At 47.3% G+C, this 18673-nt stretch overlaps 1 protein-coding gene across 1 annotated transcript; it reads right to left on the bottom strand.

Moving 5' to 3' along the window:
* Positions 1–8930: 8930 nt before the first annotated feature.
* SPRY2 (sprouty RTK signaling antagonist 2) lies at positions 8931–14257 on the bottom strand. The gene is made up of 2 exons (XM_038759771.1): positions 13700–14257; positions 8931–10113 (listed from the first exon to the last, which is right to left on the bottom strand). Exon 2 carries the CDS (start codon positions 10060–10062, stop codon positions 9109–9111), a length of 954 nt encoding a protein of 317 aa, XP_038615699.1. The 5' UTR covers positions 10063–10113; positions 13700–14257; the 3' UTR covers positions 8931–9108.
* Positions 14258–18673: the final 4416 nt, after the last annotated feature.

Below are 18673 nucleotides of genomic sequence, written 5' to 3'. Positions count from 1 at the left end.
TTCCCACTGTACTAAGCACTTGGGGGAGAACAATACAAACAGAGTTGGTAGAAATATTCCCTGCCCACAAAGGATCTTACAGTCTAGACCACCTCATAAACACTGGCTTTAAGACACTCAATCAGCTCTCTTCCCCTTGTTTTTCTTCTATTACCATATCTCAGCTCACATTTCATTCTCCTTAAATCAACCTACTCACTGAGCTTCATTTTCATCTCTCTTACTGCTGACCTCTTGCTCATCCCCTCCCTTCTGTCTGGAACTTCCTCCCCTTTCGTATCATCATCATTAATGGTATTTATTGAAGGCTATGTGCAAAGCACTACACTAAGTGCTTAGGAGAGTACAATAGTGGTGGTAAACACAGTCCCCGCCCACACTGAGCTTACAGTCTAAGGGGAAGACAGACATTAATATTACATATAATTTAAATATATGTACGTTAAATGTGCTGCGGTTGTTATATCTGACAACCCATCTTCAAATCACACTTCCTCCAGGCTGCCTTCCCTGGTTAATCTCTCATCTTCCCACACTATTTCCCTCCCTACTGCCACTTCAGCACTTTGGCCTCACCTAAGCATTTGGGCATGCGCCTCGTCCTCCGTTATACTCCCAACCTGCGGTAGCAGTTTTGTATACATCTTTAAACTTTTGCTTCCCCCTACCTGTAATTTAGTTTACTTTCTCTCCTGCTGGACTCTAAGTAAGCTCCTTGAGGGCACTGAGCCTGTCTCCTATCGTACTCACCTAAATGCTTATTATAATGCTTTCCACAGAGGAAGCCCTCAATAAATACTACTGTGTGGAAGAAAATCTTCAAGGACTCTGCATTGTGTTTAGAAACGGTATGTCAGAGACAAGTTTTATTACTACTAATTCTTCTTCTAGCACTAGCATTGATGGTATTTGTTAAGTGCTTTCTATGTGCCGGGCACTGTACTAAGTGCTGGGGTGGAAGCAAGCAAATTGTGTTGGACACAGTCCTTGCCCCACGTGGAGCTCACTGTCTCAAATCCCCATTTGACGGATGAGGGCACGGTGGGCCCAGAGAAGTTAAGTGTCCAGCCCAAGGTCACCCAACAGAGAAGGGGCAGAGGTGGAATTAGAACCCAAGACCTTTTGTCTCCCAGGCCTGGGGTCTACCCATTATGCCATGCTGCTTCTAGTAATAATACTAATAAAAATAATGGCATTTATTAAGCGCTTACTATATCCAAGGAGTAGTAGGGAGTAGTGACTGACCAAGTTTCCTCTGCTTGTCAAGTCCAGCTCAATTTCAAGCAAAATAGAGTTTCTTTATATAACCATTGGTACAGCATTCATAGTGTTTAAAGAGTACAAGGAAAATGCTGTAGGATAGAAAGTCACAAGTCCCACGGGCATTTCCATCCAGCCTGGGACCTGCTTTGTTCTAGGTGATGTGGTACTACTGATAAGCAGGGTCAGAGGTCTTGATTAGTTCGAGGGAGTCGTTTCATCTTGTCTAGGATATCTTGTGATGTAGTAGTAGTCAAATGCCGTAGAGTCGTTTCCGATTCATAGCGACTCCAGGGACACATTCTCTCCAGGACGTCCTATCTTCTGAGTTGTTCTGGTGTGCGTATTCATAGTTTTCTTGGTAAAAATACAGAAGTGGTTTACCATCGCCTTCTTCTGCGCAGTAAAAACTTACGTCTCTGCCGTTGTCTTTGATCAGCATTTGATCACTTGATCATCCGCCTTTGACTGTCCCATGCCGCTGTTGCCCAGCACGGGTGAACCAATTTTGTCTGTCGCTTTGGCCTAGACCTTTCCACTGTGGGTAACCCGGTGGAGAAGAGTATCTCTCGTTGGCATAGCTCTAAGCTTCATTGGCGTCTGCAAAGTCTCCTGCCACTGTAAGGCGTTGATTCATAGGAGAGATATTGTGACGTGCTTGGCACAAAATCGAGTTTGGCCACTCGATTTGAGTCAACCAAATGACCAGGTTACTTGAGTCAATCAAATGACCAAGTTTTGCTTGATTAAGTCAAGTAATTAAGCTTGCCTCAAGTCAATCAAATCACCAAACCCACCCAGAGTGGTCAAGCAGGACTAGGGCTGAAACAGCTCAGAGGGGAAGGTTCAGAGAGTGATGGAGACAAACACAGGGCTTTGTACATTGGGCTTCCACAACTGTTGGATTGATTTGATTATGCCCTTAATTAATCACAACCACCTTTAGAATTTTTCCACATTCCCTATTTTTTAGCAGTCAGCTAATTATAATAATAATAATGGCATTTATTAAGCACTTACTATGTGCAAAGCACTGTTCTAAGCACTGGGGAGCTTACAAGGTGATCAGGTTGTCCCATGGGGGGCTCACAGTCTTAATCCCCATTTTACAGATGAGGTAACTGAGGCACAGAGAAGTTGTGACTTGCCCAAGGTCACACAGCTGACAACTGGCAGAGCCGGGATTTGAACCCATAACCTCTGACTCCAAAGCCAGTGCTCTTTCCACTAAGCCACGCTGAATTATCCACTGCACTTCTTCCTCCTCTTTATAAATTATTTTAGTGTGCTTCCTCTGCTAGTGTCTATTAAATCCTTGTACTCTTTTAAGCATTTAGACTGATGCTCTGCATACAGTATTCATTCAATCGTATTTATTGGGCGCTTATTGTGTGCAGAGCATGGTACTAAGCACTTGGGAAGTACAAATCAGCAACATAGGGAAGCAGCGTGGCTTAGTGGAGAGAGCACGGGCTTGGAAGTCAGAGATCATGGGTTCGAATCCAGGCTCTGCCACTTGTCAGCTGTGTGACTTTGGGCAAGTCACTTAACTTCTCGGCACCTCAGTTACCTCATCTGTAAAATGGGGATTAAGACTGTGAGCCCCACATGGGACAACTTGATCACCTTGTAACCCCCCCAGCGCTTAGAATAGTGAGCCCCCTCCTTCCTCTCCCCCTCCTCCCACTCCCCATCCCCCCGCCCTACCTCCTTCCCCTCCCCACAGCACCTGTATATATGTTTGTATATATTTATTACTCTATTTTACTTGTACATATTTACTATTCTATTTGTTTTATTTTGTTAATTTGTTTTGTTGTCTGTCTCCCCCTTCTAGACTGTGAGCCCACTGTTGGGTAGGGACCGTCTCTACATGTTGCCAACTTGTACTTCCCAAGCGCTTAGTACAGTGCTCTGCACACAGTAAGCACTCAATAAATACAATTGAATGAACGAATGAATGCTTGGCACATAGTAAGCGCTTAAATACCATCATTATATACAGATGGTCCCTACCCAACAACGGGCTCACAATCTAGAAAGTAGGTGCTCCTTAAATTCTTTTGATTGAGAGTGGGAAATTCAGTTTGGGAAGAGCAAGGGTGTGAGAATCTGCCATTCTGTCATATGATACCCTTCTAAGCACTTACTACAGTATTCTGCACATAGTAAGTGCTCAATAAATACCACTAATTGATTGTGAACTGGAGTATAAGGGGTGGAGAGACCTGATTTTCCTTTTTTAAGCCTCCTACTTCATTTTATTTTAGCAGGTAGAGAGGGGAAATAAAATTCAAACCACTTAATTGTAACAGGAGAGGAAGCTATAACTGCATTAAAGTTTGTACTGTCACATGATTGACCTTTATTTTCCTCTTGCTGCCTGCCTTAAGGCCATTTCTGTACTTGTTAGAACTTACCTCCTTCAGAGGCTCAGTAGGAAATGGAAAAGATAACTTAAAACTTAAATCTGTGAACTTAACTTCTTAGTAGGGAGAGGAAGTTAAAACTATTGGCTCAAAGGATTTGGATTATCTGCATGATTGTTGTAACTCCTGTCATAGAAAACTAAGGGTTGACTGTAGACTTAAGTGAAGTTCCTGCTATTTCAGGTCATTATGAATCAATCTTTTTTTTTTCTTCAGAGCTTACTGTGTGAATCTGGGTTGAACTATAAAATCAGTATGTCGAAGAGATTTATTTGCAGTTGGGAGTAAATCACTGATAGGGCATGTTAAATTTGAACCACATTCCAAGGTTTTCTGCTCCAATTTATAATATACTAAGAAAATAGTAGGGTGGGGGCTGGCATGACCAGAAGAATAGGGTTTAAGGACCATTTAGGTTCCATATCATATAGTCACATGGAAGATATTTTAAAGTACTTAGAACCATGGCATTAGTATGACACTGTTTCATTTTAAAACTTCCCAACAGATAGGTTAGATTTATGTGACAAGCATATTTCACAATCTCATATCATCCAATGTCCTAAAAGTAGCAATAAAATCAGTGGAATGCCTTCAAAGTAGAAACCATTACCCTGAAGTTGAAATACAGATGACTAGAAAATAGGTATAGAAAGTCAGGATCTTAATCAGAAACCATAATAGTAAATTTAAGCCATGACCCACTGTTAAAATGAGACCTAATGAATTCCATGATCAGATTTAGCTTGGAGTCTTCCTGTTTCTGGTGTCAATCAGAGTCGTACATTTAGACTTCTAATTTTCTCATTTCCATTTGTCTTTTCTTGGCAATTCGATTGACTCAAAGGTGGCCTCCTGCTAAATCTGCATTAAAAATCAAAGGATGAAGTTGGGTTTAAATGCTCTGTTGATTAGTTATGAGAAAAGGCATGTTAAAATTGCAGAGGTGCAACCTTTTTGGTAGTACTGTAGCAATTCAATCATATTTATTGAGTGCTGTGTGCAGGGCACTGTACTAAGTGCTTGGGAGAGTACACACTGGGGAAGAAATGCTATCCAAGTTCAATTTCAAACAGAAAAAAAAAAACAAAACCCTCCCTGCAATACTGCAGGGATCTCTCCACTCAGCCAACTCTGTCATTTTTTCTATAGTGTCAATTATTTTGAAAAATAAACCCCAATAAGCTCTCTTCGAACTTTGCTTGCCCCATCTAGACTCACCAGAGGCCAAATCAATGCACTCAAATATAATCTTATTTAATAGTTCAAGAAATCACGGCAAAGGGCATCTACTAAATTAGACTGGCACTTTAGAAACTCTTCAGATAAGTAGGAAGGTACTAAATATCCATGTGATGAATTTCACAATTTTAGGCTAATAATTTCCTTCTCTTGCTATTACTTGTCCCTACTGCATTATTTTAAATCAATCACCATTGGTAAAAAATAGAATTGTACTTTCCAAGCTCTTAGTACAGTGCTCTGCACACAGTAAGCGCTCAATAAATACGATTGAATGAAAAATAGATGAGGTATTTCCATTTATACTCTAGGGACTTGCTTGATTTAATGCGCAAATATCTCAATTATTTTTCCTATGAGCATCTACTGCTAAGGCTACTGTCCCCCCTCTTTCAAAGCCTTATTTAAGGCACATCTTCTCCAAGAGGCCTCCCCAGACTTAGCTCCCCCTTTCATCTTCTCCCACTCCCTTCTGCATCACCCTGACTTGGTCTCCTTTGCTATTTCCCACTCCTAGCCTCACAGCACTTACGTAAATACCTGTAATTTCATTTATTTGTATTTATGTCTGTCTCCCCGCTTCATTGTGGGCAGGAAATGAGTCTGTTTATTGTTGTATTGTACTCTCCCACATGCTTAGTACAGTGCTCTGAACACAGTAAGCGCTCAATGCTATTGAATGAATGAAACAGTAAATCAATTATTTTTTCCACTTTAGAAATCCAGCTTTCAGAGCGAATCATCTGAGTTCTAAATGGATTTTAGAGATTTTTTTTCAATTAAAGACTGGGATCCCCAAATTCCCATTTCTCTGAGCTGTTCGTAGGTGCTGTGCCACAATAAATAGGGCAAGGTAGATACACCTGGGTCCATATGTTGATGTGGATTTTGATAGAGAAAAACCCTTTCTTTTGTTCCTTAATAGGCTATAGGACCCAAGATTTCCCATGTCACACCTTCAAGGGCACCTGTTCTTCTGCACCTTTAGGATAAGAGGCAAATGGCCAATTGTGCAAATAATTGCTCCTGAAACACTAAACCCATCAAACCTTTGAAAATTAAGCCCTACATGTTTCACTAGTAATCAGGTGGAGTTAATCATATCAAGCTGCCTATCAATAACTCCCTTGTCAGAAGAAAAAAAACTTACAATTCGATCATGTCATAGCTTTTAGATGCTCAGCAAGCCCCAGAAACAAATAGAAAAAAAGCAGCTTTGCAACAAGTTGAGCTTTCTTTAGTTCTTTTGCTCTCTCTTGCTTTCATAAACTGATATTAAAATCTCCAGAGCAGGCTACAAGAAGCCAGAAATTTGGCAGCATCCTCAAGAAATTCATGTTCTAGGTAAGGAGAACCAAGTGCACACTGTTCTTAGCCCAAATCCCCCAAACAACGCATAGTTCCCAGTCAGTATTTCTTAGGAAACATCAATTTAAGGAACCAGCAACTTATCTTCTTCAATAACAAGCCCCTTCAGTTCTTCAACATTTTCATACACTACATCATTTACTCACAATTAAACCTTCTTGTCACACTTGCAGTATATAAAAAAATGACTTCTGGATTCCACATTCACCTGATAAACCTGCCACCTTCTCAAAAATGGAAAGCAACTTAAGTCAGAACTGTAGGGAGAATTCTGTATGCATCAGCACCGCTAGTGTGAGATTTCAAGACAATGAAAATAAGAGTATTTCAAGTTGCACCTATCATCAAGCACACTGTGACTAGCCCACATTTTTCTACCTTCTTAAAAGGTATTTCAGCTATTCCAAGAATGAGCAAGAATGAGTTAAGAATGAATAGCTGTACTTAAGAGAAATCCAAATTTTCTATTTGCCTCTATTTATCACTCCCAATTCCTAAATCACTCAATCACCACAAGACTGTGTACCCCAAGTACCGGTCTGAGTTCTTGATAGCCTGATGAAAAAAGTAGGTTGTGCTTTCAATTTAGTAGTTATGCCTTAGGGGCAGTGAAATGCCCCCAGACACCATACAGAAGGGTAAAAATTAGGCAAACAGTTTTCTGAGAGTCAAACTAGTTAGGGAGTATAGGCTTTTGTTCTATTTGCTGATAGCCTACAAATATCAGAACCACGGGTTTATATAGACTGGTTAGTTTCTTGTATGCTGGCCTTGGACATTAGGGGGTAAAAAAAAAACGACCTGGTCCCAGCTTAACTGGCCAGTTTAGCTGGCACTGAGCCCAGCTGCTTTGGCTTTCTTTAAAAGCTTGAATTTCTACATCTGAACTGGAGCATGCCACTTTGTAAGTTCCACAGCATTCTGGGGTTTGTAGTACACGCATCCCAGAATATGATCAATTCCAGGATTATAGGACTTCACATTTCTGAGTCTTTTCGCCTTCTGCACCTCCCATTTCCCAGCCGCCCAAAAAGACGGGGGAAAACCTTGGGAACCTGGGACGACATCTTGAAGTCCCGGTTTTCAACAGAATAGCTGTTCATCATCGGTCCGTAGCACTACAGTCCCATTTCGGATGCCGAGGCGCGAAACTCAGGATTCATTAAGAGTCGTAACATTCGTTAGCTTGAAGTTGAAATACTCAGTAAAGACTTTATATTTGCCCCATTATTTTTTATGGTGATAGTTCAGGGTAATCAGATGGTCCTTAGTACGGCGCCTGCTGCGTTTAGAACTAGGCTTAGGCGATTTCTAGAATCCCAACTTTAAAAGCAAAACAAAAACCCTGTACCAAGATCTCTACACTGGAGACAAGCGCTCAGAACAGTAAATGATGGTTTGTTAAAAGACAGGTAAATAATTACTTAAACTTCCGGTGAGTCTTGGCAATGAAAGTTGACCTCAACCTCCCAAGATGACAAACCAACCAAGTGACTTATTCCTTATAAGGAAGTCTAACGTTTGTCACAAAACCCTGAACTGCTTCTGACCCTGGCAACCTTTTCTGCCTCCAGAAAGCAATTCTAAGCTTACTGATCACTGGCCCCTATATTCATTTTCTATTTTAAAGATTTTACCCATTGTTTTCAAGTCCAACTGTCATGTCCAAGTTCTGCTGCCAGTTAGGAGACAAAAAAAAAAAAAGGCAGGATGGACTGTTGGTCTAACTCTGTAGGCCGCTTTTTTATATTCTTACGCTCAGTTTGTGGCACTTGAAGAAAAATCAGCAACAGGTAATACTCCCTTTAACATTCTCAAGCGCTTAGTATGGGGCTCTGCCCACAGTAAGCACTCAATAAATATGATCGATTGATTGAATAACATAAAAACCCCCCAAACTGTTCCAATAAATGAAGGGGAGCCAAATGAAGATGCATTCCTTATCAAAAAGACTAGCTGTGAGCGCCTTGGCTTGAAGAAGCAAAGCTAGGGGGGGAAAAAAAAGACAAGTAGCCCAGTTTAATTTCAAACGTTAATATATTTTCTATTTTATATTGAACATATGCATCTGTCACCCCTCATTTGCAGCAACTATCCTGTTCTCATAGAAAGGGGTGAAATTTGTAAGATGCCTCTTAAAATAAATATTCTTCTTTTTTTATAAAATAATAAAACTTCAAATAAATATTCTTTACACTAAACAATATGTTGAAAAAAATTAGAAAATAAAGACTGAATTTTACTGTAACTGTACAATATACATGAAGTCCAAAGGGAAATCAGAGTCTTGTAATAAAGGGTTTTCTGTAAGGCAAAAATACAATCTAAAAAACATACCGATTGATTCACATTCTTCCGAATGTACAACATATTAGTATAATATTTTGTGACCGTGCCACGCACTATGACACAACTTGTTTTTCACAGTTGCAAATATTATTGTATGTACAAAAATATAGCACATTATCTCTGGCAGAAAACAATGGAAAAAGGAGTCATTTGCTAATTTACAAATTTTGCAAGTACTATTCACAAACAATAGGGTTGCCTAGGAGTGTCTGTGTTGCTTTAGCTTATGCAATAGGTGGGTCACGAAGTTCTGAATCCCATATTCCGAGCTCCATTTAGCTGTGTTCTAACAAGCATATCAGTTAAGATGGCACACACACAAAAAAGCATTTCACACTGCAAACTGCGGAGACTATCCCAACCCTCTCCCTACAGTGCCAAGATTATAGCTGTTTAGTCGGTTGCATATGTGTGTTAAAAGTTATAATCCTCAGTACCGGGGCGTTCCTGATGAACAGCGCTATGTTGGCTTCTCGAAGTTCCTGGGTGGGACATTGGGGACTTTGCAGCACACCGTGTTGGAGTTTTTACAGCGGCAGCCGGGCCTGTTGACCCGGTCGTAACACCCCTGACACAACTTCAGGCAGCCCCGGGCCGGGAGGTAACACCACAGGCAGGGCAGGAAGAGCGACATGACCCCCATGGCGGACCACCGGGTGCAGCAGTGGGACTGGCTACAGGAGCACGGGTTGTCGGCGCAGTTGTCCTCGTCGTCGTTCGAACAGTGATAGAAGAGGCCCTTCACGCAGCACACGCAGGTCCCGTAGTCGATGACGTTCTGCGCGGAGCAGAGGCACTGCTTGTCACAGATCCAGTCCGAAGGCAGGGGCCTGGGGTAGGTGCAATCCTTGCACTTGCATTTCCCGCAGTCCTCGCACCTGTAGGCGTGCGTGCCCAAGTCGTCCTTGCTCAGGGGCTTCAGCTCGTTCGGCTTCAGCTCGGATTTGGGCTGGACCCGAACGATCCCGTCGGCCACGAGCCCCGAAGGGGGGTGGGACGACCCCAGGAGTCTGTGCTCCGAGGACCCGCTACTGGTACTCGTCCTTGTACTGCTCCGCGACCCCGTGCTGACGGCGCTGATGGAGCGGGACAGAGGCGCTCGGGCCGACTGCTGGATCTGGGAGTGCTGGACCCGGTGAAGCTGGCGGTTTTCGGCCAAGCCCGGCGGCCTCTCGCTTTTGGGCTGCGCGGCGGGGCGGGGGGCGGCGGCCCTGCCCCCCGGCCGCGGGGCCACCGTGGGTCCCTCGGTGTACTCGTTGGTGTTTCGGATGGCTCGGATCTGGTCCAGGGACAACACGTGGACCCCCTGGGCGAGAGCATCCCTCAGGTCAGGCTCCCCATGCTGCCTCCCGCTGTCACGGTGAGCCTGAAGCAAGGGCTGAGACCCGCTGCCGTTCTGAGCTCTCGTCTCCATCGGGGACCTGAAGAGTGATCACTCCGGCAGGCTTAGAACACATCTGAACTCCTGCAAGAACAGAGACGGATCCGGTCACTCCCAGGCACAGTTCTGTCCAGGCTTCTCCATCCCCCACCCCTGCCCCTAGAAATGGGCGGATCTAACGGGTGGTGGGGGGAGACAGCATCTGATGAAGGGGGAGAGGGGTGTTAGGAGAGCGACCTTTCCAAGGTCCCGCGGTTGAAAATTAAAATCGAAACGACGACGGCCCTCGAGGAACAAGCACGCGGAGGGTAAAAAACGTAACGCGGGGCCGGCCTTTGCCAGGAATCGCCGCCACGCTGTTGGGAAACGGCTGAGTTTACCCTTCAGGCCAGGAGGGCCAGAGAAACTTTCAGAAGTTAGAAATCAAACCTCTCACTCCAAAAAAAAAAAAAAAAAATGGAAGCCAGGCAACGCCCGGTCACTGCAAAGTCACGTTTTTACTCTTCAGAATCGTGAAGAGACAGGTGGTCAATCATTCAGAAAATCCTAGCTCATTTGACTTTGCCTCTAATTCTGCACCACCCAAGAAATGCTTTTATATTTCAGACGACCAGTATGACCTCTACACTCCGTAATTCTTACGTTCTCCAGACAACCGCCGCTAGCATTCTCCACCGGCCTTCGGAAATGAACCACGGAGAGATCTCCCCCACTCTTTTGAGAAAAATCCTCGACGGACGCCAGGTCTACCCCGAATGAAAACTGAGAACAATTTGTGCAAATCGAGCCTGACCCTTCTGCCTCCCTTCGCTACACCTAATCCAGCTTTTCCAGGGATCTGCCAGTAAAAGAGAAAGCTCCTTTTTTCAGTGTCCAAGGTGGAAAGCAAGAAGACACCCCCAAAACCGACGACTAGTTGATACTGGTTCAAAAATACTTTTTCTACCTCTAGGACAGGCGGGAGAGTTACCAACGTTACTGGAACTAACGTGACAAGCTTGTGTGCTCAACCTCTACTTTGCCAAGTGGCCTCAGGATTCGTTTCAAGCTGAACACCCCTGCACCGATGGAAAGGTTTGAATCTGGCATGTCGGCGGGAATTCCACTGAAACCCCTGCGACGCATTTAAAAAGTCAGCTCACCTCTCCTTCCAGGTCTAGAGTCCAATTAAATCAAAGGGCCGGGGCGGTCATTTTATCCAACCTGTGCTCTCAAGGCAAAGAGAAAACCTGTTTCAAAGGTGCAGGTGACAGGGCCCTACAGGGAGGATCTGGAAACTGAGCCTTCCACCCCCGCCCCCCCCCAACCCAACCTTAAACATCAGAAAGGCAGAAAAGAAGACAACATTGCTCTTTTCTTCCTTCCCTTTTTATCGGCTTCATCTCTGCCCAAAACAACGTGCTCAGCAGGTGGGAGCCAGGAGCAGCCCCGGGACTTTTCTCAGGGCTGACTGACACTGTAAATGGGACAAGGAGGCTCACAAATGCAGACAAGCTCCAGATCGACAGACTACATCCTGGGGCGCAAAAGGGGGGGGGGGGGAAAGGGGGGGTCCTGGAGGGCGGGAGGCTGGATTTGTCACGAAATACAAGTCCACATTTCCTTTTGCCTCCCTCCTTCCCCGCCCCCCACCCCGCCCCCCGGGATGCTAAATGAGTTTTCCCTGCTTAGATTAGGGAAAATGACTTACAATGCATTTCTTTCTTTTTTTTTTTTCATTCTGAGAACTTCCTTCCCCGAAAAGTTTCTCGCCCCAAACCCGTCCGTGGCAACCAAACAACAGGCCACAAAATGAACTGCGGGACACTTCTCCGAATACGACCGGTGGCCTGACTTTGTGCCTGCTAGATTTCATCCAGGTTTCCAGGCTGCTGAGCTGCCAAGCTGCACCAGGGAACTTTCAGGAAACCGCTCGGGAGTTTAATGCAATGCCGGGGGGTTGGGGGAGAAGTCTTATCCCGGAAAGATGCAAATCCAGGGCATGGGGTGGGAAGGGGCCGTCAAGACATTTTCGCACATCAGTTTTGCTCATCTTCCCTTTCTCTTAATCTGGGCATTGTGGTTGGCCTTCAGGGCGGAAACGGACGCATCTATGGATTGGGGTACAGAGAAAAACCAAAACAAGGTTCCCAACCTTCTTCCCAACAGAGAAAACTTCCAAAAGTTGAAACCGAATCCGCCCGCTGGTAGAGGCACGCTCTCCAGCTGGTGGTATGGGGGAAAATGGGTTTGGGGAGGGGGATTTTACGATTTAAAAGTGCTGCCTACGTGCTGCGGAAAAATCCTGCTTTAGAAAAAGAAAATAAAACTGCGCCGATTGCAAGGAGGGGAAGACCGCATAGGAGAAAACTGGTTCATGCCAGGGAATTTCAGTTCTGTCTCCCGGCTGTTTTGCCATGTAACTTTCCCCGCACCCCTCCCTCTCCCCTTTCCTCGGCACCCCCATCACCTCCTCTGCTTTGAAAGCCCTTTGAAACCTCCATTAAAGGCTGAGTGTGTGTGATCAGACTATGGATTAGGCCCAAAAGGACTTCACCATCGGGGTGGGGCCACTGACACTCAGATCGCTTTGTAAAAAAAAAAAACAACCCGCAAGTTTCCGAACTATTTCTAAAAAAAAAAAACCCCATCAAAAGCAGGTCAAAAAGGCTTAAAAAAAATAGCCTCTTTTACCACCTCTTTAGCAGATAATGGAAAAAGATCGTTGCTACTTGATTACTTTCTTCCTGCGCTTGAAGGTCGGTCACATCTTAAAAAAAAAAAAAAGCCCTATATTCAACCATGGAATATAAAACACATACACACACACACCCCCGAGTGAACACACTTCCGAATTGCAGAGCCCCGGCGTCCAGAACAGTGACTAATCCCTGAACACAGGCTGGAGGTGCACAGTGTAACTACACACTGTGCAAGGGAGCCGACACCTCTCCCTATTCACCCAGACACACACACACACACACAACACACACAGAGACACACAGGCGCGCACGCACATGCATTCACCATTTAATATCCACTCACCAGAATTACCTAGGCCAGGAGACCAAACTGTCCCCCCCTTTCCCCCCAAAAAACCCAAACCTCCAGTCCTGCCGAGGCCAAGCCTGCGGACCAGGCTTGTACCAGGGATCTCCCTTCCTCAAGAGGAGGAACAGGTTCTAAATCTGAGCCCTTAAAACCGACACGGCCTGGCCAACCCTCTTCAGCGCTCCTTTTCTTTAGTTTTTTTTAAGTGTTAGGAGTGGGCTGAACTGTTTCGGCGAAGACACTGCTCCCTACAAACGCTCAGAAGGCTCCTCACCGCTTGGCACGTAGTCAGTGCTTATCAAATGCCATTATTGTTATTACAAATATCAAATGCCATTATTATTATTATTATTATGATTATGATTACAAAGGGGAGCCCCCAAAGGCGATATTACTGCCTCCTAAAAGGCGTGGGCTGGAGAGGAGTCCCCCCCCCCAAAAATCACTTTTGACCAAGGTTGGGGCCTCGAGGGTCTTGGTCCCCCTTTCCTCCCCCATCCCTTTCCCCCAGGCGGGTCACCCGGGAATTGCGGATCCCTTCCCCTCTCCCACCTCGGATCCTCCAGCTTCCCAATCCCGGCGGGCCACCAACACTGCGCGACGCGCTCCGCGGCCTGGGGCGCAAACAGGCGGCTCTCACCGTGATCCCGGCTCGGCACCAGCCACTCTCCCCCTCGTATTTTCTCCTTCCTGCGGTTTGCAAACGGATCCAGCCCCGCAGCCAACTTTTCCCCCTTCCACACGGTTCCAGTCCACTTTGCAAACCACCGGGGGGGACGGTCTGCGTGGGTGTAAAGGGGGGAAAAAAAAATCCACAGCAAGGGCGGTTGCTTCGGGTCGAGGGTCCCTTTCTCCTTCTGGAAGAAGCCAACAGGGCTCGGAGTATTTCCTCTTTCTCTCAATGAGCAGGAGGTTGGACGCCGCTCCCTCTGCTCCTCCTCCTTTTTCCCCCTCCCGCCCCCCACTCCGAGCCTCCCGGGCGGGTGGGGGTCGGAGGACAGGGCCGCAAAAGGGGGTCGGGCGGAGACCCCCCGACTTTTCCAGGGCGAGGAGGGGGGTGGAGGAGTGCAGGCCCGACGCCTTCCCGGGGAGCTCCCCCGTTTGCAGGAGGAGGAGGTGGGTCAGAGGTGGGAGACGAGGAATAATCAACGTTTGCTCGGCTCTTTTCCGGAGGAGGAGGAGGCAGGGAGCTCCGTGCAACAGCAGCAGCAGCAGTAAATGGCGTCATGTGGATCAGAGGAGGAACAGAGCAGTTGTTGTCCCAAAGGATATATCGCATCCGGTCCCTGCTCATTGGCTCTCCGCGGGCCTACATGCACTCAACCGCCCCGACCTGCAGGAGCCATTCCAAAGCCCAGCCCTGCACGCAGCAGCCCCCGTCTCTCTCTCTCCGGTGCCTGCACCGGCTTCATTCAGCCATCCACTCAGTTGTATTTAGTGAGATCCTACTGTGTGCTGAGCGCTGTGCTGAGAGCTTGGGAAGTACATGTTGGCGGGAGCCGAGCCCTGCACGCAGCAACTCCAGTCTCTCCGGTGCATGCACCGGCTTCATTCATCCATCCATCCAATCTATCAATCGTATTTAGTGAGCCATTAGTGTGTGCAGAGCACTGTGCTAAGCGCTTGGGAAGTACAAGTTGGCGGGAGCCGAGCCCTGCCCGCAGCAACCCTCGTCTCTCCGGTGCCTGCACCGGCTTCATTCAGCCATCCACTCAATTGTATTTAGTGAGCTCCTACTGTGTACTGAGCGCTTGGGAAGTACAAGCTGGCGGGAGCCGAGCCCTGCACGCAGCAACTCCAGTCTCTCCGGTGCATGCACCGGCTTCATCATCCATTCAATCAATCAATCAATCAATCGTATTTAGTGAGCAATTAGTGTGTGCAGAGCACTGTACCAAGCGCTTGGGAAGTACAAGTTGGCGGGAGCCGAGCCCTGCACGCAGCAACCCCCGTCTTTCCGGTGCCTGCACCGGCCTCATTCAGCTATCCACTCAATTGTATTTAGTGAGCTCCTACTGTGTGCTGAGCGCTGTGCTGAGCGCTTGGGAAGTACATGTTGGCGGGAGCAGAGGCCTGCACGCAGCAACTCCAGTCTCTCCGGTGCATGCACCGGTTTCATTCATCCATCCATTCAATCAATCAATCAATTATATTTAGTGAGCTCTTACTGTGTGCACAGCACTGTAGTAAGCGCTTGGGAAGTACAAGTTGGCGGGAGCCGAGCCCTGCACGCAGCAACCCCCGTCTTTCCGGTGCCTGCACTGGCCTCATTCAGCCATCCACTCAATTGTATTTAGTGAGCTCCTACTGTGTGCTGAGCGCTGTGCTGAGCGCTTGGGAAGTACATGTTGGCGGGAGCCGAGGCCTGCACGCAGCAACTCCAGTCTCTCCGGTGCATGCACCGGTTTCATTCATCCATCCATTCAATCAATCAATCAATTATATTTAGTGAGCTCTTACTGTGTGCACAGCACTGTAGTAAGCGCTTGGGAAGTACAAGTTGGCGGGAGCCGAGCCCTGCACGCAGCAACTCCAGTCTCTCCGGTGCATGCACCGGCTTCATCATCCAATCAATTAATCAATCAATCCTATTTAGTGAGCAATTAGTGTGTGCAGAGCACTGTCCTAAGCGCTTGGGAAGTACAAGTTGGCGGGAGCCGAGCCCTGCACGCAGCAACTCCCGTCTCTCCGGTGCCTGCACCGGCTTCATTCAGCCATCCACTCAATTGTATTTAGTGAGGTCCTACTGTGTGCTGAGCGCTGTGCTGAGCGCTTGGGAAGTACATGTTGGCGGGAGCCGAGCCCTGCACGCAGCAACTCCAGTCTCTCCGGTGCATGCACCGGCTTCATTCAGCCATCCATTCAATCAATCAATCAATCGTATTTAGTGAGCGCTTACTGTGTACTGAGCGCTTGGGAAGTACAAGTTGGCGGGAGCTGAGCCCTGCACGCAGCAACCCCCGTCTCTCCGGTGCCTGCACCGGCTTCATTCAGCCATCCACTCAGTTGTATTTAGTGAGCTCCTACTGTGTGCTGAGCGCTGTGCTGAGCGCTTGGGAAGTACATGTTGGCGGGAGCCGAGGCCTGCACGCAGCAACTCCAGTCTCTCCGGTGCATGCACCGGTTTCATTCACCCATCCATTCAATCAATCAATCAATTATATTTAGTGAGCTCTTACTGTGTGCACAGCACTGTAGTAAGCGCTTGGGAAGTACAAGTTGGCGGGAGCCGAGCCCTGCACGCAGCAACTCCAGTCTCTCCGGTGCATGCACCGGCTTCATCATCCAATCAATTAATCAATCAATCCTATTTAGTGAGCAATTAGTGTGTGCACAGCACTGTAGTAAGCGCTTGGGAAGTACAAGTTGGCGGGAGCCGAGCCCTGCACGCAGCAACCCCCGTCTCTCCGGTGCCTGCACCGGCTTCATTCAGCCATCCACTCAGTTGTATTTAGTGAGCTCCTACTGTGTGCTGAGCGCTGTGCTGAGCGCTTGGGAAGTACAAGTTAGCGGGAGCCGAGCTCTGCACGCAGCAACTCCAGTCTCTCCGGTGCATGCACCGGCTTCATTCATCCATCCATTCAATCAATCAATCAATCGTATTTATTGAGCAATTAGTGTGTGCAGAGCACTGTACTAAGCGCTTGGGAAGTACAAGTTGGCGGGAGCCAAACCCTGCACGCAGCAACCCCCGTCTCTCCGGTGCATGCACCGGCTTCATTCATCCACCCATTCAATCAATCAATCAATCAATCAATCAATCGTATTTAGTGAGCGCTTACTGTGTGCTGAGCGCTGTACTAAGCGCTTGGGAAGTACAAGTTGGCGGGAGCCAAGCCCTGCACGCAGCAACCCCCGTCTCTCCGGTGCATGCACCGGCTTCATTCATCCATCCATCCATTCAATCAATCAATCAATCGATCAATCGTATTTAGTGAGCAATTACAGTGTGCAGAGCACTGTACTAAGCGCTTGGGAAGTACAAGTTGGCGGGAGCCAAGCCCTGCACGCAGAAACCCCGTCTCTCCGGTGCATGCACCGGCTTCATTCATCCATCCATTCAATCATTCATTCAAGAGTATTTATTGAGCACTTACTGTGTGCAGAGCACTGTACTAAGCGCTTGGGCAGTACAAGTTGGCAACACATAGGCATGGTCCCTACCCAACAGTGGGCTCACAGTCTAGAAGGGGGAGACAGACAACAATCGTATTTAGTGAGCGCCTCCTGTGTGCTGATCACCTTGTAACCTCCGCAGCGCTTAGAACAGTGCTTTGCACATGGTAAGCGCTTAATAAATGCCATCATTATTATTATTATCCATTCAATCGGATTTAGTGAGCGCTTACCATGTGCAGAGCACTGTAGTAAGCGCTTGGGCAGTACAAGCTGGCGGGAGCCGAGCCCTGCACGCAGCAGCCCCCGTCTCATGGCTCAACGGAAAGAGCCCGGGCTTTGGGAGTCAGAGGTCATGGGTTCAAATCCCGACTGCCAACTGTCATCATCATCAATCGTATATATTGAGTGCTTACTACGTGCAGAACACTGTACTAAGCGCTTGGGAAGTACAAATTGGCAACATATAGAGACAGTCCCTACCCAACAGTGGGCTGTCGGCTGTGTGACTTTGGGCAGGTCACTTCACTTCTCTGGGCCTCAGTTCCCTCATCTGTAAAATGGGGATTGAGACTGTGAGCCCCCCCGTGGGACAACCTGATCACCTTGTAACCTCCCCAGCGCTTAGAACAGTGGTTTGCACATAGTAAGCGCTTAATAAATGTCATCATTATTATTATCCACTCAATCGTATTTATTGAGCGCTTACTATGTGCAGAGCACTGTACTAAGCGCTTGGGAAGTACAAGTTGGCGGAGCCGAGCCCTGTCCGCAGCAGCCCCCGTCTCTCCGGTGCATGCACCGGTTTCATTCATTCATCCATCCATTCAGTCGTATTTATTGAGCGCTTACTGTGTGCAGAGCACTGACAGCTGACAGTTGGCGGAGCAGAGATTTGAACCCATGACCTCTGACTCCAAAGCCCAGGTCTTTCCACTGAGCCACGCTTTATTCATTCATTCATTCAATTGTATTTATTGAGCGCTTACTGTGTGCAGAGCACTGTACTAAGCGCTTGGGAAGTACAAGTTGGCAACATATAGAGACGGCCCCTACCCAACAGTGGGCTCACAGCCTAGAAGCAGCGTGGCTCAGTGGAGAGAGCACGGGCTTTGGAGTCAGAGGACGGGGGTTCAAATGTCGCCTCCGCCACTTGTCAGCTGTGTGACTTCGGGCAAGTCACTTCACTTCTCTGGGCCTTAGTTACCTCATCTGTCAAATGGGGATTAAGACTGTGAGCCCCCCGTGGGACAACCTGATCACCTTGTAACCTCCCCAGCGCTTAGAACAGTGCTTTGCACATAGTAAAAGCTTAATAAATGCCAATATTATTATTATTATTATTAGAAGTGGGTTCACGTGCCCCCCCAAAAACCCCCCATCTCCGTGTGCCCCCCTGCCCTCCCCGAGGAAGACCCCCCGGCAACGACTAACTCCCCCCCAGTCCAGGCCGCAGGGCTTCATTGTAACCGTGGGCGTCGGACTGTTGCAACTAAAT

This window comes from Tachyglossus aculeatus, chromosome 17 (genome assembly GCF_015852505.1).
Source record: "Tachyglossus aculeatus isolate mTacAcu1 chromosome 17, mTacAcu1.pri, whole genome shotgun sequence".
Classification (NCBI taxonomy): domain Eukaryota; kingdom Metazoa; phylum Chordata; class Mammalia; order Monotremata; family Tachyglossidae; genus Tachyglossus; species Tachyglossus aculeatus.
Note: the sequence above shows the minus strand (reverse complement) of the source record. Positions and strands in the feature narration are given on the sequence as shown.